The 27,319-nt window shown below is 49.6% G+C and overlaps 1 protein-coding gene across 14 annotated transcripts in view; it reads left to right on the plus strand.

The window, feature by feature from the left end:
- Positions 1-9,583: 9,583 nt before the first annotated feature.
- FGFR2 (fibroblast growth factor receptor 2) overlaps positions 9,584-27,319 on the plus strand; it is a 103,902-nt gene continuing 86,166 nt past the window's right edge. For all 14 annotated transcript variants that reach the window (XM_067709203.1, XM_067709205.1, XM_067709204.1 and 11 more), the window contains exons 1-2: positions 9,584-10,018; positions 13,846-14,137. In XM_067709203.1, coding sequence (XP_067565304.1) covers positions 13,972-14,137 — 166 coding nt within the window. In that variant the 5' untranslated portion in view covers positions 9,584-10,018; positions 13,846-13,971. The remainder of the gene's footprint in view (positions 10,019-13,845; positions 14,138-27,319) is intronic.

Consider the following 27,319-nt stretch of genomic DNA (forward strand, 5'->3'; position numbering starts at 1 on the left):
GGTGGGGACATATTTGTAGCAGAGGTCCTGTCTGCTGCCATCTTGGACCAAAGTTGTGTTTTGCCCATCAACTAACTCCCCGTAGGATGGCAGAGATCAGGTGAGGAAGCACGGTAGCCGAGAGGCCCGTCATCACAGGCCTTGTGACCTGTGGCGAGCTGCAGTGCCCAGGGACTGTCACACACACTTGATGGCAAAACATCATGTCTTCTCCAATAGTGCAGTCAATACCGTAGTTACTACTTCATTCAAGAGGAAGCATGGTTTTATGATAGATTATTATCTTTATCTCCAAATAGCACTCTCAATGCATAAATTAATCAGGTCCAGGATGGGAGGGGAGGCAGTTCCCAATGACCTCTGGAAAGAATGCCCAACTCTCTTGGACTTGCCCCAGTCAGTCAACTTGTGGGAGTGCCTTCTACCCAGTATAGGGTTGCCATATAAAATATAGAACATTCACCACAATCGGAATTTCAGATAAACAATGAATACTTTTTTAATAGAAGTACGTTCCATGCCATATTTGTTCATGCAATATTAGGGAATACTTATACAAAAAAAGTATTCATTGTTTATCTGAAATCCCAATTTAACTGAGTGTCCTGTATTTTTATAAATAGCTAAATTTGGCACCGCTAACCCAGTGGTGTTCTGAAGTGGTGTCTTGTCTTATTTGGAGGCTAACAAATGTCTTGATTCCTGTTTTGAAGCACACAGAGGATTTTTACAAAGAAGTGAATGGGTTCTTTCCTTGTTCCCAGAGGCTGGGACTAAATGATGCCTCAGTTGGATAAAACCAAGAATCGGCTGTTGGTCATGATGAGCCAACACTGGAATGAATTTCTATGTGATACTGAGAAGCCCCTTAGAAGAAAGTGAGCAATAATTTGCCCTAGACAGCTTGAGCTGCTTCTGGAATCAAGGCTATTCGGGGTGAAACTTGAACATGGTGACATCCAATGCTCACCACCTATAAATAAGGACACAGGAGGCTCAGAAAGCCCAAGTAACTTGCCCATGGTAACACAGCAAAGAGAAGTAGCAGGAAACAAAGCCAGGGTTAGGACAGAGCTACAGAGAAGGAGGTCTGAATGCCTCTTCATTCAGACTGGAGATAATAACACCAGCTAACATGTATTGATCATGGTATTAGTGTTACTTCATTTTACAGAGGAGGATGTGGAAAGAAGGTGCAGATGTGAGGCCCACAGCAGGCAGAGCTAGACTGCAGGACCCACGATCCCAGCCACTCCAGGACAGCAGAGGGTGGGTGCAACCTGCAGGCCCACAGGCCAACTGAAAGAGGGGTCAGTCCAAAAATTGACACAACTGTTATAATCTGAATGGGATGGCCAAGCTCTCTGGAAGGATCAGAAGAATCGGCCCCATTGGCCTCCATTTCCATCCACCAGCTGAGGCTGCTGCCCCACCCTGGACCTGATGTGGCCCCCACCGCCTGCTCAGGGAATCCTGGCAGCATAAGGGACAAGCATCTGCCCCAAAGCCAGGCTCCCTACCTCATGACTGTATGACTTCGGCACACTCTCCATGTTTCCACTGCTTGATTTGTAAAACGGGGGTCAGAGTGGTGCCTACCTCACAGGATCCTTGTAAGCAATAGGGGGTCACCCATAAGGCCATGATCACATTTGCTTGGACCAGAGCAAGTGCCTATTAAATGCCAGCCACCAGGCACCCGCTCTGTGATGACAGAGCAGAGGGTCGTGGTTCTAGCAGATGCATGAGCCGCCAGGGCTCTGAGTGGTGAAGGAGCAGGGAGGTGGTCGCCACCTCCGGGTAGAGTGGGTGGCGGAGAGCAGAGGCTGGAGGGAGACGCGGGCCCAGAATCCTAAGGGACTGGGGATCCAGGGCAGCTGCAGTGATGCTAGGAAAACAACAAACCCGAAAGGGGGTCGGGCTGTGCGTGGTTTTCAAAAGACAGCCCAGATCTGGGCACGGACGGGCTTTGGTGGGAGGGGAGCTGGAAATCCCCACCCTGGAGGGTGGCAGTCCGGGTGGGCCCTGGGGCCGGAAGCCCAAACCGGGGGCGGGAGGTAGGAGCTGGTGTAGGGATGAGTGTGCAGACATGGTTCTCAGGCTTGATCCATGTGGAGAGATGTGGCCACACACTGGAAGTGTGGGGGAGAGGCCACGCTGTGGACAGAGGAAGCCGGAGGTAAGGACACGCCAGGCCAGGCCAGGCCCGGTGGAGGCCGGGCCGCCCGCTCCCCTTGCCGCATCCCGAACCCCAGACATCGGGGCAAGACATCCGTCCCAGCAGGATTCCTGCTGCAGACACGCCTCGACGTTAATCGCTCATCACCTGCCCGAACGACTTCCGGGAGAGGCCGGGCGCAGGCGGGATCGTCCCTGCTCCGGGCCGGGCTGCACCCCTCGTTCACCCGGCCCCGCGGAGCCGGGGCGCCACCGGCCCACCCAGCCACCCTCTGCGCGCACGGGACGCGCGCGGCCACACGGGGGCGCTGGCGCCCGCCTCCTGCCTCAGCGCAGAGTCCGGAGAACAAAGGGAGCTCTGGGGACCTCGGCCTCAGTCACCTGGAGCCACCTGCTCCCGGGGCCGCGGGCCGAGCGCCACGCCGGCATCCGGCTCCCGCGAAGGAGTTAATTTTGGTTCAGCGCCGCTCTTAGAAATCTGTGAAAGAAATCGCTCCCCCCTTGATGGTCTTTCTCCCCAGCCTGGGGACAAAATACAAGAGCTCTGGGACTCTAAAAGTGTTACTGGGCTTGTGGTTTACGATTTCTGCTCTGTATTCTCCGTCTCCTTCCCCAATTTTACCAGGATCCTGGCCGCATCATTTTTCTCCCCTTCGGTTTATTAAAGTGAACTTCTTTTCTCGTTTGGACGAAGTAGACACGCACCCTCAGGGAAATAGCAAACCAAACCAAACGCAGACATCAAGAGCAAAGGGGGAGGAAGGCGCTGTGGAAATCGCGTCTTGCGAAGAAGGGAACTTCCACTGCACAGCTAGGTGGGCCTTGCCGTAAAACGGCTTTTATTTTCTAACTTCTAAATATACTTCATGGACTAGCTGCAAAACCCTATGTAAATGTTCCCAGACGCCTTAATTAGGAAGCCCCCAAAGAGGCTAAGTTCAGTCACCATCAATCACCAAGTACCTGCTGAGGGCCCGTAGGCACAAAGGCAGCGCATGAACTGCCCACAACCAGCCAGGCAGTGTGCCAGGCCCTGGACCGCGAGATGGGAGAGGCAGGCTGGGCTTTTTATGCATGTTATGATCTAGTGGTCCCCAATTAACCCTTTTATCCCCAAATTGTTGTCCAAGGTCAAATTCGGCCGGGCTTTCTCCCAGGGCATTGCCATTTTGGTTCAGCCGGCCTTTCTCCCTCTGATTCACGGCCCTGGAATCAGAAGGTGATGCTACAGGCACCTCATCACTTTTATTCAGCCAACGGTAATATTGTATTTGTCCATCAAAGAGTATCCCGGGTCTCTCTGGCACTCTTCCCATTCCGAAGGGTAGAATTCCTATCCCTAAACCCTGCTGGTAGGGACTTCCCTGGTGGTCCACTGGTTAAGAATCCACCTTCCAGTGCAGGGGACGCGGGTTCGATTCCTGGTCCGGGAACTAAGATCCCACATGCCGTGGGGCAACTAAGCCCACGCGCGGCAACTACTGAGCCCGCCACCACAACTAGAGAGAAGCCCGTGCGCCACAATGAAAGATCCCACTTCCTGCAACTAAGACCTGATGCAGCCAAAAATAAAATAAATAGAAATTATAAATAAATAAAAATAAACCCTGCTGGTAGCACAAGACGATGGAGAGCGAGTGGGAGTTGGGGGGAGAAAGTCAGGAGCAGGTCCTGGGGACTCCCCTGGCTAAGGAGGTCCTCTTGGAAGGCAGGGAGCCTCTCCAGGGAAGTCCATCTGATACAGCATTCTGCCATGATGACAATTTCCTCTAACATCTTCACTGTCCAATGTGGTGGCCCTAGCCACATGTGGCTTTCGAGTACTTGAAATGGGCTTAGTGTTAACAAAGACCTGAACTTGAAGTCTTATTTAATTTTAATTAAGTTAACTTAATCACATTGGCTGGTGGCTGCCGTATTGGACAGCACAGCTCCAAGCAGCGACAGTGGGCGCGGATGGGAGGGGGCAGAAGGTGGCAATAGGACACCATGGTTGATCTCGTTCTAATTTGTCCTGCACCAGCTAAAACCACCTGCATGTTTTCTCTCCAGTCCGCTTGGAGGCGTTGTGGTAGAGGTGGTGGTTGAGGGCGGGGTGGGAGTGGAAGGAGAGCACGAGTCTTGCAGCCAAGCAATGACATGCCGTAAATTGCTCTTAAGCAGCAATGGGCCGGGGATTAGAGGACTTTTCCGGCAGATACCGTTACTAGCAGACAGGGGTCAACAGCAGGGTTCCTGGACTATGGTTTCAAAATACTTTAAAGTGGACGTTGACTTCCTGTAACCAGTTCGCTCTTCAGTGATGGGTAAATGACAACCTCTCTGTTTCTCTAGAGGCAAGGAATGCTCTGAGCTGGGAGGGGCTGGAGATCATAGACAAATTTGTCTTTGCAGCTAGAAGGGGGAGACCTCAATTATGCAAAAGTGGGTGATGCCAAGGGTGGTGGGGCGGGCACATTCAATGACTTTGCTGTTAGTCCCTGACAACGTTGGGATGAAAACCCAGGTCTTGGGTGCCCTGGCCTCGTGCTGTTTCTGCTGCACAAGGTTGCCTGTCAAGTGCCCTGTGACTTTGGGCTTCATAGATATCACATCTGGCTGGTTTGGCCAACCGTTGAATCGATCAATCAAATTTCCTTCACGTGTTCAGACTGGCAGACGCCAGGGAGGAACTTGCAGCTTATGGGGGTGACACTAGGGGACAGTGTTGAGACCAGAGTAAAATTTCCCCAGTTATGCCCTCTCCCACTATCTTTTACAGCGATTTTTGCTTTTCTTGAACCAGAACACAGTCAAGGTTCCTGAATTGCCCCTCAATTGCATTTTGAGTAACAGACCCAGTTACCCAGATGCAAATAGCAAATGTGGGGTGGATTTGTAAGCCTTCGTTTTTCAAACGCAAGCCTCAGCGATTCTTCAGAATCTTCCATTTCCATTTGTTTTTATAATATCACTGATAAGAATCATTTTACGAACCAAAAATGTTGGCCTTTAATTCTTCCCGTTTTGAAGACTGTGCAAATTCAGCTAATGAAATTTTAAGTGTGCAAAAGAGATGTCAGACGATCTCATGCACCTGAACTTGAAGGTTCTTTGAAACATAACATAACAGCAACGATAACCCTTACACAGATTCTTCTTGGAACACTTGAAGAAGGAGAAATGGGCTGGACCCATGGGGAGTGGGTAATTTCTCTGGAAATATTAACATTTTGGGAGGCAGTGAATTCTACTCAAAATATCTCAGTTCTATACTGAGCGGAATCGCCTGGCGTAAACAGATGAAAGTGGCTGACTTGCTGTCGTGGCCACTGAAAAGAATCCCAGCCTGACTGGGAGAACAGATTTCTGGGTTTCCCTGCCATCAGCCAGCGTGGTGGCCTAGAGCCCGTCACTTCCCCTTTCTGCACCCTGATTTCCTCCCCTGTAAAATTCGGGAGTCAACAGGATGGTTTAATACACACTTCCTCACCTTGGGCCCAGTCTCCCTAGGAAGACCTACCAATGTCATTCAAGCCATTTGGAAATCTAGCAAACCATCAGAGCAGGGCAGAGTGGCAATTTTTATTCAGATGCTCCTCACGTTTTCAAAGAAGCTCTTTCTTAAGCTGTTCACTGGTGTTAAAAGTGTCTTCTGCCCAGCACCACCCCCTCTATCTTCCTTGCCATTCCCTGGGACTGCTTCTGGGCAGTGGGTACCAATGAGCGTTGTAATGCTTTCCAGTTGGATGGCCATTTGTATGACTTGGCTGCCTTCCAGCCATTTCATCTTAGGGGGGTCTTGGGTAGGCACCTCCAGGCCTTTCAGCTGGGGCAGAGGAGGATTGGGGAATCCAGCAGTGTTGGCTCCAGACTCGCTTTAATTTTTCCAGTAGTCCCAGGAGGTGGGAAAAATACTAACAGCTAATAATAATCATAGCAAACACATTGCATTTCCCATGTGCCCAAGAGTTGCTCTAGAACCATGGGGTATCTGGATAAAAAGGTCTAAATGCTTGTCACACCTTAATTCATTTAATTCTTTGAGTGACTGTATTAAATTACAGCAAACCCCCTACATACGAACGAGTTCCATTCCGAGAGTGCGTTCGTTAAGCCCTATTTGTTCGTAAGTCCAACAAAGTTAGCCTAGGTACCCAACTAACACAATCAGCTATATAGCACTGTGCTGTAATAGGTTCATAAGACGTTTGCATCGTCGAAACTTTGCAACTTGAAGGTTCGGATGTAGGGGACTTACTGTACTACAAGATAGGTACCATTGTTTTCCTAATTTTATAGCTGAGAACATGGAAGACTCAGATAACTTAAGTTTTTCTCCAGGGAAGTCTTGGCTCAGAGATTCAGGCCCTGTTCTAAGTGTAGAATCATTGGTGATGATCAGTGCTGGGATTCATGATGTTGCTTCAGCTAAAATGTCATAAGCTCCCCGAAGATGGGTCCAAGCTCTCCGACCCCCTGCCTCCACTAGCCCATCCTAGGATTAAGGACTGTCACCATAGTCCTTGGACTATTGTAGATTTCTCCTTTCGAAAGCTTCTTTTATGCTACAGACATTCTTGAGATGTAGCTTAAAGAATAAAATTCATAGTTTTGCAGGGCGCTCAGAACCACGTTAAAATGGCTCATTAGCACTTAAATGTCAGTAGCCTTTTTATTCCTCTAACTTTTCTATCGGGTGAACAGCCACCCATTAAAAAACAAATTATTAAAAGAGAAATTCTAAATCTTTAAAGGAGAGAGGCCCATGGCAGCTAGGGTTCCCACCCCCTCCCCTTTTCTCTTCGCAGAACCAATGGGCGAGCAGCAGTTTGTCCCTTGAAGCTTATGGGGCATTGGAGTTCTGGTGTCCTCATTTTCCTTCCTTCCATTGATGTATCATTACTGGAGTGAAAAAAAGAAGGGCGTCTCGAGGGCTTTTGAAAAAAAATGGGTGACTACTCAAGACATTTTGTAAAGGGGGGGGAAATTGTGAGGAAAAGGGGCCTCAGTGGGGGGCGGAGGGGCTGTGAATGGGGCCTTGTCTGGCGGTTCTTCCAGCTGAAACCTGGTGCTGGCGTTCGTGGTTCAGTTCAAACTGTCACCTTTAGTTCTTTCTGGCTTCTCTGCCCTCGGCCCTGAACCTCAACAGATTGGGGCTTATTTACCTATTCACACTCGGCTGTGGAAGCTCATTAATAGGCTTATTAGCTACACCATTCACGGGAGGCCATTGACAAAAGGGGTTCCAGCCACTTGAAGAGGGAAGAGAAAAAAACTGTAAAGAGATTATTTTCTCATTCAGAAGCCTCGCTGGTGTGAAAGCTTTCCTAGACCCTCTGAGGTCACTCGAAGCCTAAATATGATGACAGGATTGGTTTTTTTTTTTTTTAAATTCCAAACATGCTTTTGCTTTTCAAAAAACCAGTTTGCTGTTGTGGGCTTGCGGGCTTCACTCACTTAAAAACGGACACTCTTAAGGGAATAAGGGGCTTTTGATGGATGGGTGTCTTTTCATCCCTTTAAAGAATAAATTCTGCAAACTGCATCTGGACGTTGAAGTAGGTGTTCTTATCTGTCATTTTCAGCGGAAGGCTTCCTTTTTATTTGACGTACATAGAACCATTGATGAATGGGGGATAGGGACGGCAGCTTCCTGCACCACTAATTTATGTGAGAATGTGTTAACAGCATTTTCAATGGCTGATGGATTCCTTGCAGGATGGGAAAGGAATCTGTACTGAGACGCTTGAGTTCCCCATTGGCAGGGAATATAAAGATGTAAGTGCCAGTCTCTGAGCAGGCAGACGCTCAGCCACGTCTCTTTCCGTGACCCCTGATCTGAGATGCTGAAAAGGTACTGATGTGGTCATAACAACTCAGGTGTGGTGGATGGCTGAGGGTCACCTGGCTGAGGTGTCCATGAATTAAAAGGTTCTGGGACTGATCCAGGTTTGAAGACTTGACCAAAACACATAGCCCTCCCCCAATCATATACATGAACTAATTGTTTTACTTGAGAGTCAGACTATTACTTTTGCTGTCACGTTTCCAAAATAGAATTTCATAGCCATTTGCCTGAAGCATTTCAATGGATCTGTTACTCCTGGCTTCTAGGGAATTTTACATAAAAGTTCTCTGAGATGTATTGTGAAGAAAAATGATTTTCTAATGATGTGGCACCTTGAAAAAATATTTCCGTAAATGTTATGAAGTGTGCAGTGTCAATGACCCATGAGCAACTGCATTTCTAAATTCAGGAAAAGTCGATTTCCCAGGTCACTTTGGTACTGCTGCTTCATCCATCTTCAGGACTCAAAAGCACTTCTGGGTTTAATGACCTTTTTCTAAGGAAAAATAATTAAGGTTTTTATCTATATTGTCTTGGACTTAAGGCACCACTGCTTAGAGCTGGATGAGTGAAGAAGAGAAAGTATATTAAAGAATAAATTATCCGGTAGATACAGCCTAGTGGAAAAGGTAAATGGAAAATATGAACTTTAACCAGTTACAGCTTGGCATTTGGTTGAAGAATCTTAAGATTGAGAGAGAGGAATTGATTTGCTCAAGGTCGTACAGCTATTTACAGTGGAGTTGAGTCTTTAGAATCTTCCGAATTTATTGATCCAAATATATATTACCAAACAACACTTTTTTTCCTCCAGTTTTGAACTTTTTCTAAGAGATCCAGATTCAGAGCCAGGCTCAGCTGCTGCCTACTCAGTAACCAGTTGTTTAACCCTGGACAAATAACCTCTCTCATCCTCAGTTTCCTTACCAGGAACTGGGACTATTACTCTGCAGGGTGGCTGTGTCAATTAAAAAGAAGACTATTCCGTGTGTCCCACGCATAGCAGGGCCTCCATAAATATTCGTTTCTTTTCTCATTGCTCTCGTTTTGAAGGACAGAGCAGTGTAGCGTCCAGCAACCATTCCCAAGTTGCTTCTTCTCCTCTCAAAGTTTCAGTTGCATTACGTTTCTCCCCCCAATACCACGCAGACGCATATTAAAGTCTCTTTCGGGGGTAGAGCAGGCATTCTGTCATTTGTTTTGACTTGAAATAAGACAACGTAACGCAACCGCCCGGCAAACCGTCGGTCAGGCCAACTCCCGAAGAAAGGGGGCGGGGGCGGGGGCGCGGGACCCGGCCTGATTCACCGAGGATGCTGATACCCCTCTCCGTCCCGGCGCTGGCCGGGCCCCTCGCCTTCCCGGCCGGGGTCTTCGGGCCGCTCGCAGGCGTCGGGAGCCGCGCGGAGCAGGGGCGGTCGGGGCGCGCGGCGCTGATTGGCAGAGCGGGCGCCGCCGTCCAGGAAACGGCTCGGGTTTCAGCGGGGGCGTGACCCGCCGGGAGGGGGCGGCGGCGGCGGCGGCGGCGCGGGCGGCGGCGGCGGCAGTGGAGAGCGCCGCGGAGAGCTGAGCGGGCGGGCGGCGGGTGAGGAGCGGGCGGGCGAGCGAGCGAGCGAGCGCGGCCGCCACAAAGCTCGGGCGCCGCGGGGTCTGCGCGCGGCGTAGCTGGCCCCGCGCGGCGACTCCTTTCCATGCTGGCTGGGCCCGGCCGCGAGCCCCGGGCGCCCCGAGGCCGCGGCTTTCCTGCGCGCTCCGAGCGTTCGCAAGTTGCGAGCAAAGTTTGCTGGAGGAAACGCCAAGCCTGAGTCCTTTCTTCCTCTCGCTCCCCAAATCCAAGCGCAGCCTGCGGGCGTCATGCCCGCGCGCCTCCGCAACCTGGGGTGCGCTTGAAGCCTTGGCGCCGGCGAGGACCCAAGGACCACTTTTTGGGGGGAGCTCGTCGTTTGCTCCGTCCCGACCCACGCCGGGCGCGGGGACAGAGCCGGTCGCCGGGGATCGTTGCCATTCAAGGTAACCTCCGTGGTGGGCCCCTCGGGGAGCCTCGCGGGACTGGAGAGTGGGCCCACGGGAGAGTGGGCGCCGTGAAAGCCCGGGACGCCGGGTGCACGGTCCCCCGAGCGGAGGGCTGGCACTGTGGAGGCTGCTCCTTGTTCTCCCTCTTTGGCTGCATAGGTGATGGGGGAGCTGGGTGCATGCTGACGGCTGGCGTTAGGGAAGTTCTGCCTCAACCACCCCCATCCAGATGCTGACATCTGCCTCTGGCGCTCACACCCGCCCCCCTGTCAAACTCCGGCCGGCGAGATCCTCCGACCCCAGAGCTGGCGGGCGAGCGGCGGGGCTGCCTCGCTGGTGGCACAGCCGCGCAGGTCCGGAGCTCGGAGGGGCATCTTCGGGGTGCCTCGTTCCGGGGCCCGGGGAGCACCCGTCCCGTTCCATCCAGGCCCCGACGGGGGTGCCCTTCCCCGGGAGGGAGCCGCTGGGGTGGGGCCGGCGACACCTCCGTAGGGTAGGAGGTGCTCGGGGGTGGCACATTTGGGGAGGGGGCTGCTCCGGTTCCCCGATTGTAGTGCCGGGCGCCCCTGGCCCGCAGCCGCCGTCGGCGCTGGAGGGAGCCCGGCGCGCCTGGGGCTAGGGGGCGAACTGGACCGACTTTTTCTAGTTCGCTGCCTGCTCCGCCGGCAGCAGCTCGGAGATGTCGAAAGCGCAGGCGAGTTCTAACTTGCGCGCTCATTCTTTCGGCTGCCGGACCGCGCCGGGGAATCAGCTGGGGGCCGGGCCAGGAGCTGGCTCCGACCCTCGCGGCCAGAGGGCCAGGCGCAGAGGTCCGGCCCGGGGGCGATGAGTCTCCGCCGCTCCCCTCGCCGTCCGCTCCCTTGCAGACTCTTCTCGCGACCTTCCTTCCTCTCGCCCAATTCAATAAAACCTACCCTTAAAGGCAAACCTGCTTTCACCCATTATGTGTTTGGTGTGAAACGCTATCAACATTTAAAACCCCATTGTCCCCGTGGTCCCAAATCCCTGTAAATCTTCCACTGGCCTCGACTCATTTTCATCTGAAAAGACTGTTTAGTTTGAATAGAAAAGAAATCGGGAGTCTCTCTCTCTCTCCCTCCCTCTCTCTCTCTCTCTCTCTCTCTCTCTCTCTCTCTCTCCCCTTGGAATGTCAATTAAAATGCAGATTTCTCTGAGCTCTTTAGCGCCCAGAGAAGGGGGAGAAAATCAGATATTCCAAGCAAACAAATGAAAGAAGTGCTACAATGAAGCCGGGTTGGTGGTGTTCAGTTCTCCCGAAGCGGCGGCAAGTCCTCATTGGCTTGCCAGCGTTAACAGGGAAGAGAAGGTGGTCCCAGGTCAGCCTGTATTTTGCATTTTTTGAGAATTTCAGTATGTTGAGTAATCCCCACACCCACCGCATTTGACCCCTTGAGAGGCCCCTGCCCTGTTAGCTGTGGGGAGAAGGGGAGCTAGGGAGGCTCTGAGCCAGGAGGTGGGTCTGCCCCCGGGGGACCTGGGCGCCCCCGCACCTTGCCTGGCTCTCTTGACTGATGTGAAATATACTGGGAACAAAACACCCAAGTGCTCGTCATGGGCGGGCAGGCAGGCAGACAACCTCTTAGGGGTAGAAACTCAGGTAAGGCGGGCGCTGCATGGGCTGTCTTCTTGGAGCGTGGTGGTGGTGGGGTTGGGAATGTTCTGGTAAACCGAGGAGCCCAGCATCGACCTGCATAGGGACCACTCCCCAGCCAAGCCCACTCGCTTGTCACTTTGCCTGTCTTTGGGGGCGGGCTTGTGCCGAGGTGAAAATGGACCAGGGGGACGGGTGGCCGTGAAGAGCCATCCATCACTGGGAGGGTGACAACTTCTCCCGCGCCCAGGCGGAGAAGAGAGTTCCCTTTCAAGGGGAAAAATAAACACGCTGGGGCTTTCACTGAGGCTCAGACTCCAGGAGGGATTATGGTATTGAAGGCAGGAAGCTGGGATTGTGGCCGCCAGTGGCATGCTGGGCCTGTGTTCCCAACACCGAGCCTGGGGACCTCATTATCCTGCCTAGGAGGTCCCTCCATACTTTTGTCCAGTCCGGTGAGGAGTTGTGCAGACCTGCCGCCCTAGGCCTCCACCTTCCAGAGATTTGGGAAGGGGGTGGCCGCGGGACCTGGACCTGGAAATGGCTAAAAGTCAGTTTCTGATGCAAGCTGTTGGGATGAATGAATGGTTTGGGATTTAGCTGAGGTCACTTACTGTCCACCTTTCCCTGCCTAGAGCAAAGGAAGCTCCTCTAGGCTGGGACAGGTGGGCGAGGCGGCTGGGGAAGCAGCCTGGGGCCCACTCTCCTGCTAGGATTTAAGATTGTTCCTGTGAGGCAGAAAATTCCCATGCATTCTGGAAATGCTTAGTAAGTCAATGAGAATGTTTGTGTGTTTCCCTCCCACGTGTATGTAGAAATAGATATGGAATTATCTTTTGAGGCTCTTAACTTGAAGAGGAAAGAAAAGTTGGCCAAAAAATCCTTCAAGCAGACTGAAAACAGGGTGGGCACACATGCTTTTCTTGCTTGTGCCGTGAATCACACCACTTCACGTGTGCTTTCTTTGAAGCAGAGATTTTCTTTATTCCTCCTCTGGAAGTGGTGCAGCATCCTCTTTTCCCTTACCCACTTTAATCCTTAGTTAAAGCTAAAAGTTTTTTCTGATGTAGCTTTGGGGAGGCTCCAGCAGTATTGAAATCGTAGTCATAATTCGAAATATCAAGTCATGCAGAGAGCGTGGGGTTTAGAAAGTTCTCACCCCTACCCTCAATCCTATAAAATGTGGTTCATGCATGTATAGTTCACAGAATCTGACTGTGTCGATTAAATTCTCTAAAGTTTGTGCATTTCGGTTCTATACTTAATAATTGATACCGAACAAATTTAAAGTTATTTGGAATATCTTAAGTGCGGAAAATTTTCTTTGCCTTTGGATCAAATGAGTGAACAGAATAGCAGGTTGGGCACCCCCTTGTAATTTCTGCTCTGAAATTTTAGCCAGTAGGTTAGCATACTGAAAGTTATTGGCCCAATCACATACCTTGATAATAATTTACATATCAGCAGAAGCAGCATCATTAATAAATGCCTGTGATATTCATCAGAATTTGCATTTGCTCCACTTCTTAACCCACTCTGTCTGAAGACATTCACTAGGCCTGGGTTGCCATTAGTCATAGTGGAACGGGATTCAGCCTTCGAATCTCTTTTTGGATCAGCTGCTTTGAATGTATTGCAGTTCCGTTCATTCTTTGTAAGTGGCTGCTTGGCGAAAGATTGAAATACATTTCTGCATTTGAAAATGAATCTCGACAAGTGTAAACTGGTGGGAATTTTTGGTCGCCTTCCTGGGGTTCTTTTTACTTTGCTTGTCTCCCTTCTTCCTGAGGGCTCCAGCCCCCAGAAGCAGATGCCTCTGAAGCGCAGTTGGCCTGAGAGAAGTTAACGAGAGGCTGGATATGCCAGCCCAAGCATCATTAACTTGCTTTTGTAGTTGCCCTTGAAGCTAAGGTCACGCTGCTTCTGCTTCTTGAGGGCGGTAGAGGTGACAGTGGGTAGGAGAAGAGAGTACACTTTGCCTAACTGAAGTGGCCGCACGTATCTGTGTCCTGTAGCTCCTCTTTTTTTTATCTCTGTTTCTTAAAAGTAGGCTTTCTAAACGATCAGCCTAACACCTTTTGTGGACGGGTCTGGTGGAAACCCCTGGGACTCACGTGCGGATGGAAGGCATTTGCAGATAATGAAAAAGAACTGGGTTGAAATGAATTGGAGTTGGGGAGGATTTCACTGACTTGCCGACTCTCTCCTCTAGAAGCTACAGCAGCAGCAGAAGTGGCTGCAGGGCCAGCAGAGGCTGTCACAGCACCTCGGTTCCCGAGCCCACCGCCGGCTGAAGGCGTTGCTGCAGGCAGTCCATGCTCATAGAGGAAGTGTGCAGATGGGATTAACGTCCACATGGAGATATGGAAGAGGACGGGGGATCGGCACTGTAACCATGGTCAGCTGGGGGCGCCTCGTCGGCCTGGTTGTGGTCACCATGGCAACCTTGTCCCTGGCCCGGCCCTCCTTCAATTTAGTTGAGGATACCACGGTGGAGCCGGAAGGTAAGTTGTTTAATTTCACTTTCAGGGTACCAAGTTTGTTTTGGGATCTGTCCGGGGAAGTGGCACTTAGGTCGAGGCCTGTCTGAGAATCAGCTGCCCCTTACGTTGTAAATGAGTCTTCCAAGAGCAAGGGAGAGTGGGCTGTCTGCTCCCCGCACGCCAGAGATTACGAGAGCAGGTTCCCAGCTGGGACACTGCAGGCAGAGTGGTGTAGTTTGGTGGTTTTTTGGCATGTGCGTTTCTCTGACCTGGCTGAGGGAGACAGCGGGCAGTTTGTCCAGTGCCCAGGAGAGCCGTGGAAGGGGAGCTTGTAGCTGAATGCGATCTAGGGCTTTCTGCAGGAGCATGCTTACCGGAGAAAGTTTTGCTCACAGTGTAAAGAACTGCTGTTTTCTGACAAAAGGAGTCACTAAGGGAGATTGCCGACATCTGAAATGCTTACATTTTATTTTCATTGTCTAAGGAGAAAAAGCAGCCTCTGAAGTTCAGCACGGAGATGCTTGACACATTACATTCTTTTGAGCCATTGTAATTCATAATACTTAAGCAGTACGTCACAAAGCGGTAGATTCTATTTTAAGTCAATTTGAAGTGTACCTGGGCCTTTCCTGAATTTCTGAGAACTTCCAGATCTAACAGGGCGTGCGTTGGTGTTTCAGCTTTGGAAATTGCATGAAGGCAACACATTATGCATTTTGGAAGGTACAGAAAGGCGTGAGGCCAGTTGTGAGCACCGAACAGGGCTGAATTATCCCGCCGGGCAGATTTGGAAACTCTTCCCAGGTCCTTCCAGAGATGTCGGTAGCCAAGCCCTGACTCGGTGCAGCACTGAAATCTGTCATCAGGAGGGAATATCGGTAGCTGAGCTATTTTTCAAGTGGTAATCTGAGAATAAAACGGCAGATCCTAGCACTCATCACCACTTAATGAACCTGTTTGCTGAGAGCCCACCTGGTGCCTGCTGAGCTCGGGGGCCTGAGTGGGCTGGGGTCAGCTCAGCTGTTCTGGAAAGGCACCCAGCACAGAAGAGGACCGCAAGCCCGTCTAGGACCACGCGGGAGGGAGGGCTGTGTCCCCATCCGAGGGGGGCTCCCGCTGAGACCCCGAGTCAGGAAGCATAAAGGCATATCTTTTTCTAAGACGGAGGGACTTCTTACCGGAAGCAGTCCAGCAGTCGTGAGATGAGGCTCATGCGCTTTTTCTTACACAGAGGTACGGAGGCTTTATAATGAACAGGTGCGGTGACATCGCCGAGGTTTCCAGATCTCCGGGAAGGAAATCTTGTAGGAGCTTGTGTCTGTGACTACCTCCTTGTGACATAAGCATGGCTGTAATGTGCAGTGGTGATGATTTTTTTTTTTTTGCGGTACGCGGGCCTCTCACTGCTGTGGCCTCTCCCGTTGCGGAGCACAGGCTCCGGACGCGCAGGCTCAGCGGCCATGGCTCACGGGCCCAGCCGCTCCACGGCATGTGGGATCCTCCCGGACCGGGGCACGAACCTGCGTCCCCTGCATCGGCAGGCGGACTCTCAACCACGGCGCCACCAGGGAAGCCCAGGTGATGCATTTTTAAAGGGTTTAACTTGAGGGAAAAGGGTCCTGGTTTCTGAAAGTCATGCCTGTACTTCTTTAATTTTGCTAATAATTAAAATGGATGTTTCTCTAATTGCCAGTTTTCCGCCGAGTGCGTGGCTCAGCCCACACGGAGGCAGCTGAGCTGGGATTTCCCAGGAATGGCCCAGGTTAGGAGGAAAATGTCATTTTTCATTTAGACTTCCAGGGCAGCATTATTGGGAGTTTATTTCAACATAAAGTGTAAAATGGTCCTGGAGGACTTCTTTTTATCATATTTAATTATTGAAGAGAGTTTAAAATATGTGTGCACATACTGGAAGAAAGAGGTGAGGCAGAGAGGGGGAAAAGCAGTGGACAGGGATGGAGTCCGCACGGTGGTTCTTGGTTAAAAGTGTGCATCCAACAATGTGAGTATTGTTGGAAGCAAGTCTTCCCAACTTGGCATCTGTGCGCTTGCAGGTTGAGGGGAGGTGCCTGAATTCCCTGAAATGGTAGGTCATATTTTGCAGATGTCCTTCTGTGCATATTTCGGGGTTCATAGCTTCTATGAGGTTTGTGTCCAGAGTTGTGAGAGGTTAAAAAAAAAAAAAAGATTTAGTGGACCCCGCAAAAGCCTGCAAAGAGGTGACTTGGGAAAAGCTCACAAACCCCTGGACCTCAGTTTCCTTCCCTTTCTGTCGTCTGAGGGTTGGCTAAGACAGTCTTCAGGGTCTCTTCATTCGTGCTAAATGAATATTTATATCCTCAGAAGCCTTCTGATGACCTGCCTCAAAAGCTTGCTGGGAGATTTAGGTGGGCCTGGACGTGAAGTGCGGTTAGCACAGGGCCTGGCGTCTAATGAGCACCTGGGATGTGTTGTCATCATTGTTCCCAGTGAGCTGGGCACATGCATCTTCCTGGTCCCGTGGGCTGGCTGGGTCAGTTGCCACAGTGTCAGGAAACATCTAGGCTTTTGGAGACAGTTGAGTAGAAAGTTGCTCTCTAATGGAGGAGGCCCTTCGTGTTTCCAGGCAGCTATGTTTGTTTGCTTTCTGTAGGGTCTGTACTTCCCCTTCCAACTGATTTGAGCCCTAAGATGAGTTCTTCCAATGCCGGAGTTTTGCTTTGGTGTCAGAGGTTGTTAGGAAGGTAATCTAATTGTAGATGAGGAAGAGGAGATTTTAGCAACTGGAAGCAGACTAAGTAGGGCAGCTCCAGTTTAGGCTGTGGTACCAACGAATTGGAGAGAGACAGAGAGTCCCCCATCCATGTGTGTCCATCAGTCCCCGTCTGTCCTCCATGGTGAGTTTAACTGTAGCTTTGGTTAAAATAAGTTCAACCTTGACCTTCTAGTGCACAAGGCCTTATCTTATTTTTGTTTTGCTAATTGGGAAGCTCAGTTTAGATAATGTGTATCGGGCTGGACCAGAGGAAAATTTGTGCGGAGAAAAAGGTAACTAAGTTCCAGGAAGGAGCCCTAATGCTAGAGGGTCCTTTTCCAATTGTCCCAGCTTTGTACAGTATCATGTCATCTATCATCACCCTATCCCATCCATCATCATATCATGTATCACATCATCTCATCTACCATGTACCATCATATCATATATCCCATCATCTGTCATATATCATTTGTCTCTGGACACATTCTGAAGTGGTGGCAGTAGGTTTGGGTCTACTCAACTGACCTAAGAAGAAAATAATCTCTAGAAGATTTTAGTTAATATTCCAGACTAAAAATGAATATTTTCAACTGGTCATTCATTTTTGTAGGTGACCAGCTGCGAAGGGTTTAAACTCAGTTGACTCGAAGGGGCCAGTAGTCCTCAATGCCAAGTACTGCTCTGTTGATTAAGATTGTAATTATTTAAAGTATAGTCAAGCTTGATTACCTTGGGGTGGAGGCGACTCTTACTTTCAAGTTCTTCCTGGCATTGTCACCTACTCTGGTTAATTAAGTCATTGTTGACATTAACCACATCTTTGTTTACATCAGCCCAGTAGGAGCTAAAATAAAAGGGCTTTTCCAACCCAAAACCCTTTATTACTTTTCCACCCTCCACAAAGTGTCATTCTGAAAAGCAACAACCTGGGAAGAAAGTAGTATGCCTTTTTTTTTTTTTTAATCAGTTTTTGGGCAAGGTGATCCTGACTGATGTGAGTTGGTCCAAAGTTCAGTAGCAGAGAGATTGAGCATGGGGTCCACACGGAGACCTCCTTACCTCAGATTTTTCCAGTATGGTTTAAGTCGTTTGTTAGAAGTATTGTAAATGCCATGATATCAGCCATACGCATTTAATTGCAAGTTAAAAGAAAAGAAAAAAAGAATATATCCGCATACCAAGAATGAATGATTTAAAATAATCTTCTGTTTTGTATTATCTGCATCTTTGTTCCTCAGTATGTGTTAATATTTAAGAGTTGACTGTAACTTGATAGCTTAGGAACAAGGACTTATTCTTGGTAAATTAAACCAAACGTAGGCTTATGCAGTTCAATACACAACGAAGTACACATTCTTTATTAGTATATAAAGTATTTCACAATTCATAGACAAAGAGCTGTGTTTAATATTACTTCTAGAGCAAAAATTTGGCAAGCCCAGAGAATTGGTATTTGTATACTTTCTGTACTGGCTCGCTCTCATCCAGATTCCGTGTGTGTGTGTGTGTGTGTGTATTTTGCCTTTTTATTTTAACCAGTTAAAACACTGAGTACCTACTAGGTGACTAGTCCTTGCTAGGCCATAACTGAAGACTTGTTGCTCAGCTGAGGGTGAGAATTCAAATAACTAGAGCAATCCAATATGAGATGTTTCCAATATCAGACTTAATGAATAATTACATGGTTATGAAATAACTGGGGTCGTGTTTAAACAGGAAGAGTTTTGTTTAATGTTTGTGTTCTCAGTAAAATGTGTCCAGGAGCCGTCCCATTTGTAGTCTCTTGTTTGGGTATTTACTTATCCAGGGTAATTGTTAAAAGGCTGCCCCCCTCTTTCATCAGAGTCTGGCTTACTTTTACGTTTCCATTAAAAATGCTGTCTAATCTTAGTCTTTAAAGGAAAATGTGGGAAATTGATTTTTGGGTGCCGGCATCTTAGGCTCGGTAGGAAATACAGCTAGTGTGCTCCTTTCCGCTGTGTCGGTTTGACTCTTAGCAGGGTGCTTGCCTTGGTAAGCAGTTCAGAAGTGATTGTTTGGAAGTTTTTCAGGCTGTCCCACAAATGATTCTGATCCAGTGGGGTTTATGAGGCTGTGCAGAAAGGCCCATGGTCTTTATTATTATTTGGTTTTCCTGGAGGGATGACTTTAGCTTTAGGTTTTACATCCTTCTTGTGCTTTTGCTGCATCCAGGTGGGATTTAGAGATGGCTCTGCTTTTCCGGCTTCCCTGGCATTGCAGTGCCTGATACCACACCCTCACCCCACGTCCTTCTCTCTGCCTTACCATCTTAGCAGTAATTTCTTTTAACTGATGGTGACAGTGCTGAAGGCCATATGTGGCTGAATCGTGAACCTAATGTAAGGGCTGAACGTTTGGCCTTAAGCCAAAGAGGTGGGTTTCTGATCATTATATCCAAGATGAACAAACCCCGAAGAATTCAGCTTTGACTCCTTAGAGGCTTAGAGGCTCTTGAACTGGAGTTTTTAAAGCTACGCACAACTCGTGTTCCATTTTGCGGACAGTGTTTATCTTCATGGGAAGCCTTAAGGCTTTCTGGCAGCCCGAGAGTCTGCACAAACTGGCCACTTCCTCCTGCTTACCCAGATAGACCTGGAGTGACCCAGCCAGGTTCAGCTCTGGCTTTCCTGGATCAGGGAATGGGAGGAGGTGGGGAAGGGAGCTGAGGCCGAGTTCTGTGAAGAAGTCTGGTTGAACAAGCTGCTGGCCTTTTCACTATGATGGGCCCCCATGTCTTGGAGATGTCTCCTTTTGAAATTAACAAACGTCACACTTTTCCCAAGTTCTTTTTCCCCCGTGCTCTGATTGTTACTACCCCGGTTTTGGGCATGACAGGAAACCCAAAATGGTAGCCACGTCAGTGGTAGATGGTGGTTGCAGGCTTTCACTGGCCTCTGTTTGTGTAACTTCAAGCTTTTACCGTTTATATAATCATGTAAAAGGATATTTTAAATTATTAGGCTAGACCACTGTTGTCCATGAAGAGTGCAAATCAAGTAGAATAGGCATGCTTTAGAGTTTCAGTAATTTTGGTTTTAGGAAACTTGTACCATGATGGAGTTTTAAGATGTTGGGTGTGAGCTGTTGTCATTTATTCCACTTTGGAATCCCATAAGTAGTTACGTCCCATTCTGGACTTTTGCCATTTCATGTGAATATTAAAAATTTCAACTTCTTTTTGACTGTACTGAGTCAGGGAGCTAAGGTGTGGCCTACTCTTTGCTCTAACCCCTGTCCAACTAAAGCATGGTAAATTCCGAGTCGTGTCTGAATGGAATGCACATATATAGAATGTCGGGTCGTGGTGAACGTGTTTTATGGGGAGGTCAAAAAAATAGCTTATAAGGAAAAGACTGACAGATTCAGATTGAGGTCAAGGGACATATATATTTTATGATTTATATACAGCACTTGACTTGAAAGAAAGAACCCAGTTCTGAGCTCTGACATTGATACGGTAAACTCTGTATATATTGTCATGATTATTTTCTAACACTAGAACTTCTTCTGAGTTACTATGTGTGACCTCTTTTTAAAGGCCAGTTTACTGTTAAGTTTTGCCATACATAACCAGCTGTAATGTTTTAAGAATATCAGGACATCAAAAAGTCCAACTTTGTGTGTTGCAGGGGGCAGGGGGGGTAGGAGGTGGGGGGGGGTGCTATAAAATGTATGGAAAGATCTTTGCAGTGGTGAGTTTAGGGTTTAAACTCTTTGAAAACCCTTACACTTCAGATTGTGAGTAGACAGTGAGTTTGCCCCAAAGGAGTGTGGCTGCCTTCAAGGCACCTCCTTCCTTTGGGAATTCCATGGCGGTCCAGTGGTTAGGACTCTGCGCTTTCACTGCTGAGGGCCCGTGTTCAGTCCTTGGTCGGGGAACTAAGATCCCGAAAGCTGGCTGCACAGGTGGCGGCCACCCCTAACCTCCGCCCAAAAAAAGGCACCTCCTTCCCATCCCACTAAGCCTCCTGGATCTTGACCAAAACTTGTTGCCTTTTTAGCTGACCCAGGCAGGCGCACAATTAACTATACATCCTAGGGTTCAAACAGAAAATCACTCAGATCTCTAAAAGACCAGGAATACTCTATGTTATTATCGTAAATTCTGCATCTGACTTTTTTTTTTTCCGTAGAAATGAATAAAATCATTTAAAATGGTATGTGATGTGCTTTCTGGGGACCGAAACTCACAGAAGGAACTTGGCCTTGGGAGCTAAACAAAGCAGATTTGAATCTTTCCGTTATCTACTGGTGCTGTGACCTTGGATAAGTTAGATAACCTCTCTGAGCCTCTCTTTCTTTATCTAAAAGTGGGTCTGATAACATCTATCTTGAAAGGGGGACCATGAGGATCAAATGCAAGTAAAGCCCGTACAGTAGTTCCTGGCAGATAGTAGGTGCTCAGTAAGTGCTAGTTTCCTCCCTGCCCCACCCCACTTCCTTGTAGAGGTAAAAACCTGAGATAGGATGTCAAACCAATATTTCTGGGATGTTTACCCTACGATATACAATGACAGATATTCTGATGAGAGGCATTTACTTTAATTAAAGTAGAAAGGGAGCCTGTCCAACCCTTTGTATTATCCTGGGCATTTACAAGTGTGGACCCTAGAAATGGGGTCCTCTTGCTGCTTGCAGTCCAAATGGTTCAGGGTTGACATTTTTTTTCCCTGTCGAAAAAAGTCAGTTGCGGCTGTGTAATAACGGCTGGATATGTGCTTCATAAGGAGCAATATATTTTGGCAAGGAGTTCTGTGCTTGGGGCTTCCAAACAAAGGATTGTCAAGAGGCCCTGTGAAGAAGGATGGAGAGGGACTTGCCTGGAGTCCAATGGTTAGGACACTGCACTTCCACTGCAGGGGGCACGGGTTCGATCCCTGGTCAGGGAACTAAGATCCTGCATGCCACGCAGCACAGCCAAAAAAAAAAAAAAAAAAAGAGAAGGATCGAGAGAGGTTTATGGGATTGGTTGGCGGGGAAGGGGGGTGTCACATGCTCTGCTTTTGTCCTGGCCCGTGAGGGGAGCTCCATAGCATGTTATGATAGGCTCTGCCAGGTTGGCCTGTGGTGACTTCCCCCGGGCAGTCTGCTGGGCCTTCCTTAGGTGAACAGGTGGCTGGGCTTCCAGTCTTCGTGGAAGGGAGCTCAAGGAGATTGTTATGGTACCCATGGTACTGGGGGTGTGAGTGGGGGTGGGCAGTGTGGATGGGGTCATATTCTATTAGCCCATTCCTTGAGAGGCTGAGGATGCAGGTGGTGGTAACAGTAATTCTTATTACCATCTATTAAGTGCCTGCTGTGTGTTGGACATTGTGCTAGGTGCCTTGACATGTTATCTCTAATCTCTTTCCCCAGTTTTATTGAGATATAATAGGCAGCACTGTTTAAGATGTATGGCATAACCATTTGAGTTACATATATTGTGAAATGATTACCACAATAAGTTTAGCTAACATCCATCATCTCATACAGACACTAAAAAGAAAAAGAAAAAAATATTTTGGGATTAACTCTCTTAATGACAGTCACATATACCAGCCACAGAGCCGTGTTAGCTCTAGTCATCACGCTGTACATTATACCCCTGGTACTTATTTCCCTTCTAACTGGAATTTCGTACCTTCTGAACCACCTTCCTCCAATACCTCCTCCCGCCGCCACCTCTCAGCTTAGTAATGCAGCTGACCCCAGCTATCCACATTCGCATTTTATGGCTGAGACTCTCGGAGATGAAACGATTCCTCCAAGGCCCCGTAGGTAGTGAGTGCGTGTCCAGGCCTTGGGGTACATTGATTGGTGCAACAAAGATTTCCCAGTGGCCTCCTCTTTCCTGAGCAGGTGGCTCTTCTGTGGAATACTGTGGGGAGCTGCTCATTCTTAAATCTGTCATTTGACTCTTAAACATGTAAGGACAGTGCTGGTTGATGCAGTTTCTTCTCATCTGTCCACATCTATTCCCCTAAAGCTATTTGAGGAAAAGTCGTAGACGATAAAACCATTCCAATAATTACCACTTCGTGATTCTTCTGGAATGGCCTCTGGTGGTATGTCGCTTATTGGTAAGAAGCTAACCCTCTCTGCTGCGCAGGAGACCAGAGGGAGACTGCGTGGAGTCCCAGATAGTGTCATGCGGCAGGAGTCACAGCAGGAAGGGCCGGTCCGCAAGGCAGCAGCACGAGGCCATCCCGTTGTCCTCGTCCCAGGTGCTTCAGGCGGTCTGCCCTGGGACCTACTCAGTGTTCAGTTTTGGTCGTCAGTTTGACATTGCGTCAAGCTTTTCTTCAGCATTTCTGGTTTAAGGTTGGGTCAAGGCCTACCTCTGCAGACTGGTATACCTGGGGCTCCTGCAACCTGTGGTCATGGACAGATACTGAGCCCTCTAATGTCAGAAGCTAGGAAAGCAAAAATAAATAAATAAATAAAAGGTGGGGGAAGGGAAAAATTCCCAGAACGAAAGGGCAGAAGCAGCAACACCTATATACTTCCTGTAGCCTTGGCCAGGAAGGGTGTCCCGAGGGAAAAAAGAGGCCGGGGTGCAGAGCCTGTTTTTAAAGCAAACGAAGTTCAGTTTGGTGGTTTTAAAAAAAAAAAAGAAAGTGAACTCTGAGCGGTTCCAGCCCGACGGGGAGGTGAATCAAGCCTGGTTCAGCCAGTTGCACTCCGCGCCGGCCACCTGCTCGGTGACGCAGAAGACGCAGGCATCCAGAAGGGGGGCTCCGTGTGGGTGAGAGGTTGTAGGATGCTTGGCTGGAAGGTGACACTGCGCGGTTCCCTCTGAGCCTCTCAGCCCTGGTGCGGCCGCAGCTTCCAGAGCCAAGGTCATTACCACGGCACACCTTTCAGATTGCAGCATCGTTGCTGTGACTCCTTTGAGTTTGTCCCCCAATTATGTTGAGACCCTGCTATGTCCTACTGTGTGCTGGGCTCTGTGGGGATAGAATGACAAGCAGAGAAGTCTCAAGTCCTGTTGAATTGGGGGGGACGGGGGGCGGGGAAGGGGACTGGCATTTGTCAAATACTTGCAAAGAACGAAGGGGCACCTTCCAATCTGAGGTGAAGGTAATCCGAAGTAAAAGCATGGTGTGTCTCAGAGGGATTCGGGGAACCCCGAGGAGGCCAGTGTGCTAGAGATGGGGCTGCGGAAGCAGGCCAGGCCGGGCGGGGCTGGAGGCAGCCTACGTGCCACGTTAAGGGTTTTTCTGGGTCTTCCAACCGTGCGCCTTCCTGAGGCTGGTCTTGCAGGCAGTGGGTGCCGCCTTGATTTGCTGGTAAGTTCACCGCGTTGGCCCTAGTCAGCCCCGGCCAGGTGTGCCAGCTAGGTTGCTCTGTGCCCACTTTGGGAATCCTCCTGACCTCTCTGCTGTCCGGTAAGAGGTATCTACCCTTAAAGGTATGGCGAGTCAGGAGGTCACGGGCAGCCCTCAGCCGCCACTTGAGTGGGGCATCTCCTCGCTCCTTGACGGTCTGGAGCTGCAGTTCCTTACCAGACCCGCGTGGATGCGGGTAGACGGCCCCGGGGAGCCAGGGAGACGTAGTGAACACGATTCTGGTCCCCTCTCGGGGGCCTCACCTGGGCACTCAGAGATTCAAACAAGGCCTCCTCCTCTTTCTATGGAGAGGGGTGCACAATCTCAGCTTAAGAAAGGACCTGGTGCGCCCTGTCCACGTCTTGGGAAGCCAAGACGCCGGGGAGCCGTGCACAGCGTTTCCAAGAGCAAATGCTCCCAAGCGCTTTGAAAGGGGCTCTATTAGGAGGTAGGGGCTCTTCAAAGTTTGTTTCCTTGAAGTTTTTACCTCTCTGCAAATAGGCGGCTTAGGGTTGGGGAGAAAGGTTAACCGCGGTGGCGCCTATCTTAATTTGGAATTTCCTGAATGAATGTGGTTTCAATCCTCAGGCACAGGATTCCCCTAGGGAGACGTTTTCTTTTCTCTGCATATCACGGGAGAAAAGTGATCCCTGTGGCTTGTCGTGCCTTTCTGGGTCCTGCCGGGCCCCCGGCTGGGAATGGGCCCTGCCCACCACAGAGGCTCCCCGCCCCCTCTGACTTCAGGGAGACCTCTGCCAGGGGTGATTCTGATCGAGCTGCTCGCTGAAGACCCCTCGGGCTAGGAATCTGTGCCTTCGCCTGCCCGAGCCGGATTTCAGTGCTGGCCGGGCCTGAACTTGCTGAGGCCCGGGCTGCCAGATCAAACCCATTCAAATGAGGAGGCCCATCTGTTTCCCAGCATCCAGCTGCTGTCCCTTCATTTGCAAATGGCTGGGATGCTGCTGGAGGGGGGACCAGTCTCGGGGACACATCTGCAGGCTCCGAACGGGTGTTGGAACTGGGGTCCTGCTGAGAGAAGAAAGGCCGAGCCCTTTAAGTAAACTTGCTGAACAGTACCCCCATAAGGTCCTGAGTTGCAGAACCCGAGGCAGCCTTGCCCTCACGGAGTAACTCTTCACCTCCCTCTCTCCTCGTCAAGCTTCCTGTTTTTTTCCCCTCTCATTTGCAGCTGGGGCCACTTTAAAAGTATTCATGTATTCAGAACGTACTCGCTGAGGGAGGGGCTCGGGAAAATGTCCAGTAGGATTTGGACATTGATCTGACCTTTACGGGACTTAGAGGGCAAATGTATCCCCTGGAGTTGGCACCATTTATGTCAGTAATGGGGCCATGTGAGCCACAGGTAACACTAAGGTGGAAAGGCGACCGCCCCTGAAAACTTGCTTCTGAATGTGGTCAGGCTGCTGGCTTTGCAGCGTGCTCTCTGGAACGCAGGCCAACTACCCCGCTCACTGGAGCCCAGGTCCTCAAGCTAGTGGCCTCTGGGTCTGGCGTTCAGGGGGTTTCATGGCCTGCTGTCGGGGTGCAGTGAGTCATCCCTGAGCCCAGCTGGGATCCTCTTTTCTAGGGAGTTCTTTGGGGGGTTACCATGCCCCCCATACAAATATCAGTTATCTCAAATTTGTTGGATGGATGAATAGTAAATGGTATTTTAATAAGCCACAGGCTTCTTCCCTTACAAAAGTAATCAAACAGGTGTTGTACATAGCCATTGATGACGACGACTCTCACAAGATCCTTGGATGTTTAGTTCCATTTGAGAACATTCCAGAAATCCCCTCTTTGGTAACTTACATATATATGATGTGGCAGATTTGTTCATTTGAAAGAAAACCCCTTTTTAAAATCAGACAAATTCAAATTGAGGTTCCCATGTGATTGGAAAAATGTAATCTGCTGATCAGTTAATATATTACTCAGCCATAAAAAGGAACAAAATTGGGTCATTTGTAGAGATGTGGACGGATCTAGAGACTGTCATACAGAGTGAAGTAAGTCAGAAAGAGAAAAACAAATACCGTATATTAACGCATGTATGTGGAACCTAGAAAAATGGTACAGGTGAACCGGTTTGCAGGGCAGAAATAGAGACACAGAGGTAGAGCACAAATGTATGGACGCCAAGGGGGGAAAGCGGCGGGGGGTGGGGTGTTGGTGGGATGAACTGGGAGAGTGGTATTGACATGTATACACTGATGTGTATAAAATGGATGACTAATAAGGACCTGCTGTATAAAAAAATAAAATAAAATTCAAAAGTTAAAAAGAAAAAGTACCAAGCTACAGCCCACAAGCAGGAGCCTGGCCTGCTCTGGCCAGTGCTGAGGGGTAGGCAGGCAGGGCACCCCTGCCGGGGTGGAGGCTTCTCTTAGGTGTGCCCCCCACTTTACAAAAGCCTTCCCAGGCAGTCTCTGGTTTTGTCCCCGTGGTGACCTTGACCTAGCCTGGAGGTAGCCTCTTCTACAGACCAGGACTCTGAGGCTCAGGGAGGAGAAGGGGCCGCCCAAGTTGACAGGGTTCATCACTGCCGCAGCAGGTCTAAAGCTTGTCCTTAGACACTGGAGCTGAACTTCTCACAAGGCGGCCCTTGGACCAGTAGTATCAGCATTCCCCGGGAACTTGTGGGAAATCCAGAATCTCAGACCCCACCTCAGGCCTCCTGACCTAGAAACGTTGGAAGGGGCGCCCTGGAAGCTGTGTCTGGGTGATCTTTATGCAAAGTAAAGGCTGAGAAGCAGAGCCCCCCTCCTCCACTCCCCCCCCCCCCCGCCCCCAGCTCTCAATTGGAGTGGGTGGGTGGAGGCAGACTGTATTCTGCTGGGAATATACTAGATGGATAAACAAAGACCTGATGAATTGGAGATGGGAACCGTGCAGTCTGTCTTAATGGGAATCAGAGGAGATGATATTTGAGCTGGGCTTTGAAGGCTGAATAGGAGTTTGCCGTGCAGAGTATCGGGACAGGGGATGCAGGTAGAGGGAACAGTGCCCATGTGAACAGACAAGCCTCGGGTGTGAGAGAGAGGGTAGAGCGGGATCTGGGGCCAGGAGCAGCCAGGGCCTTAGTGTGGGTGATGTTCTTTGGGTTTCACCCTGTCGAAGTGTGGAGTGGTCTGT

Source organism: Pseudorca crassidens, chromosome 16 (assembly GCF_039906515.1).
Source record: "Pseudorca crassidens isolate mPseCra1 chromosome 16, mPseCra1.hap1, whole genome shotgun sequence".
NCBI classification, from domain to species: Eukaryota; Metazoa; Chordata; class Mammalia; order Artiodactyla; family Delphinidae; genus Pseudorca; species Pseudorca crassidens.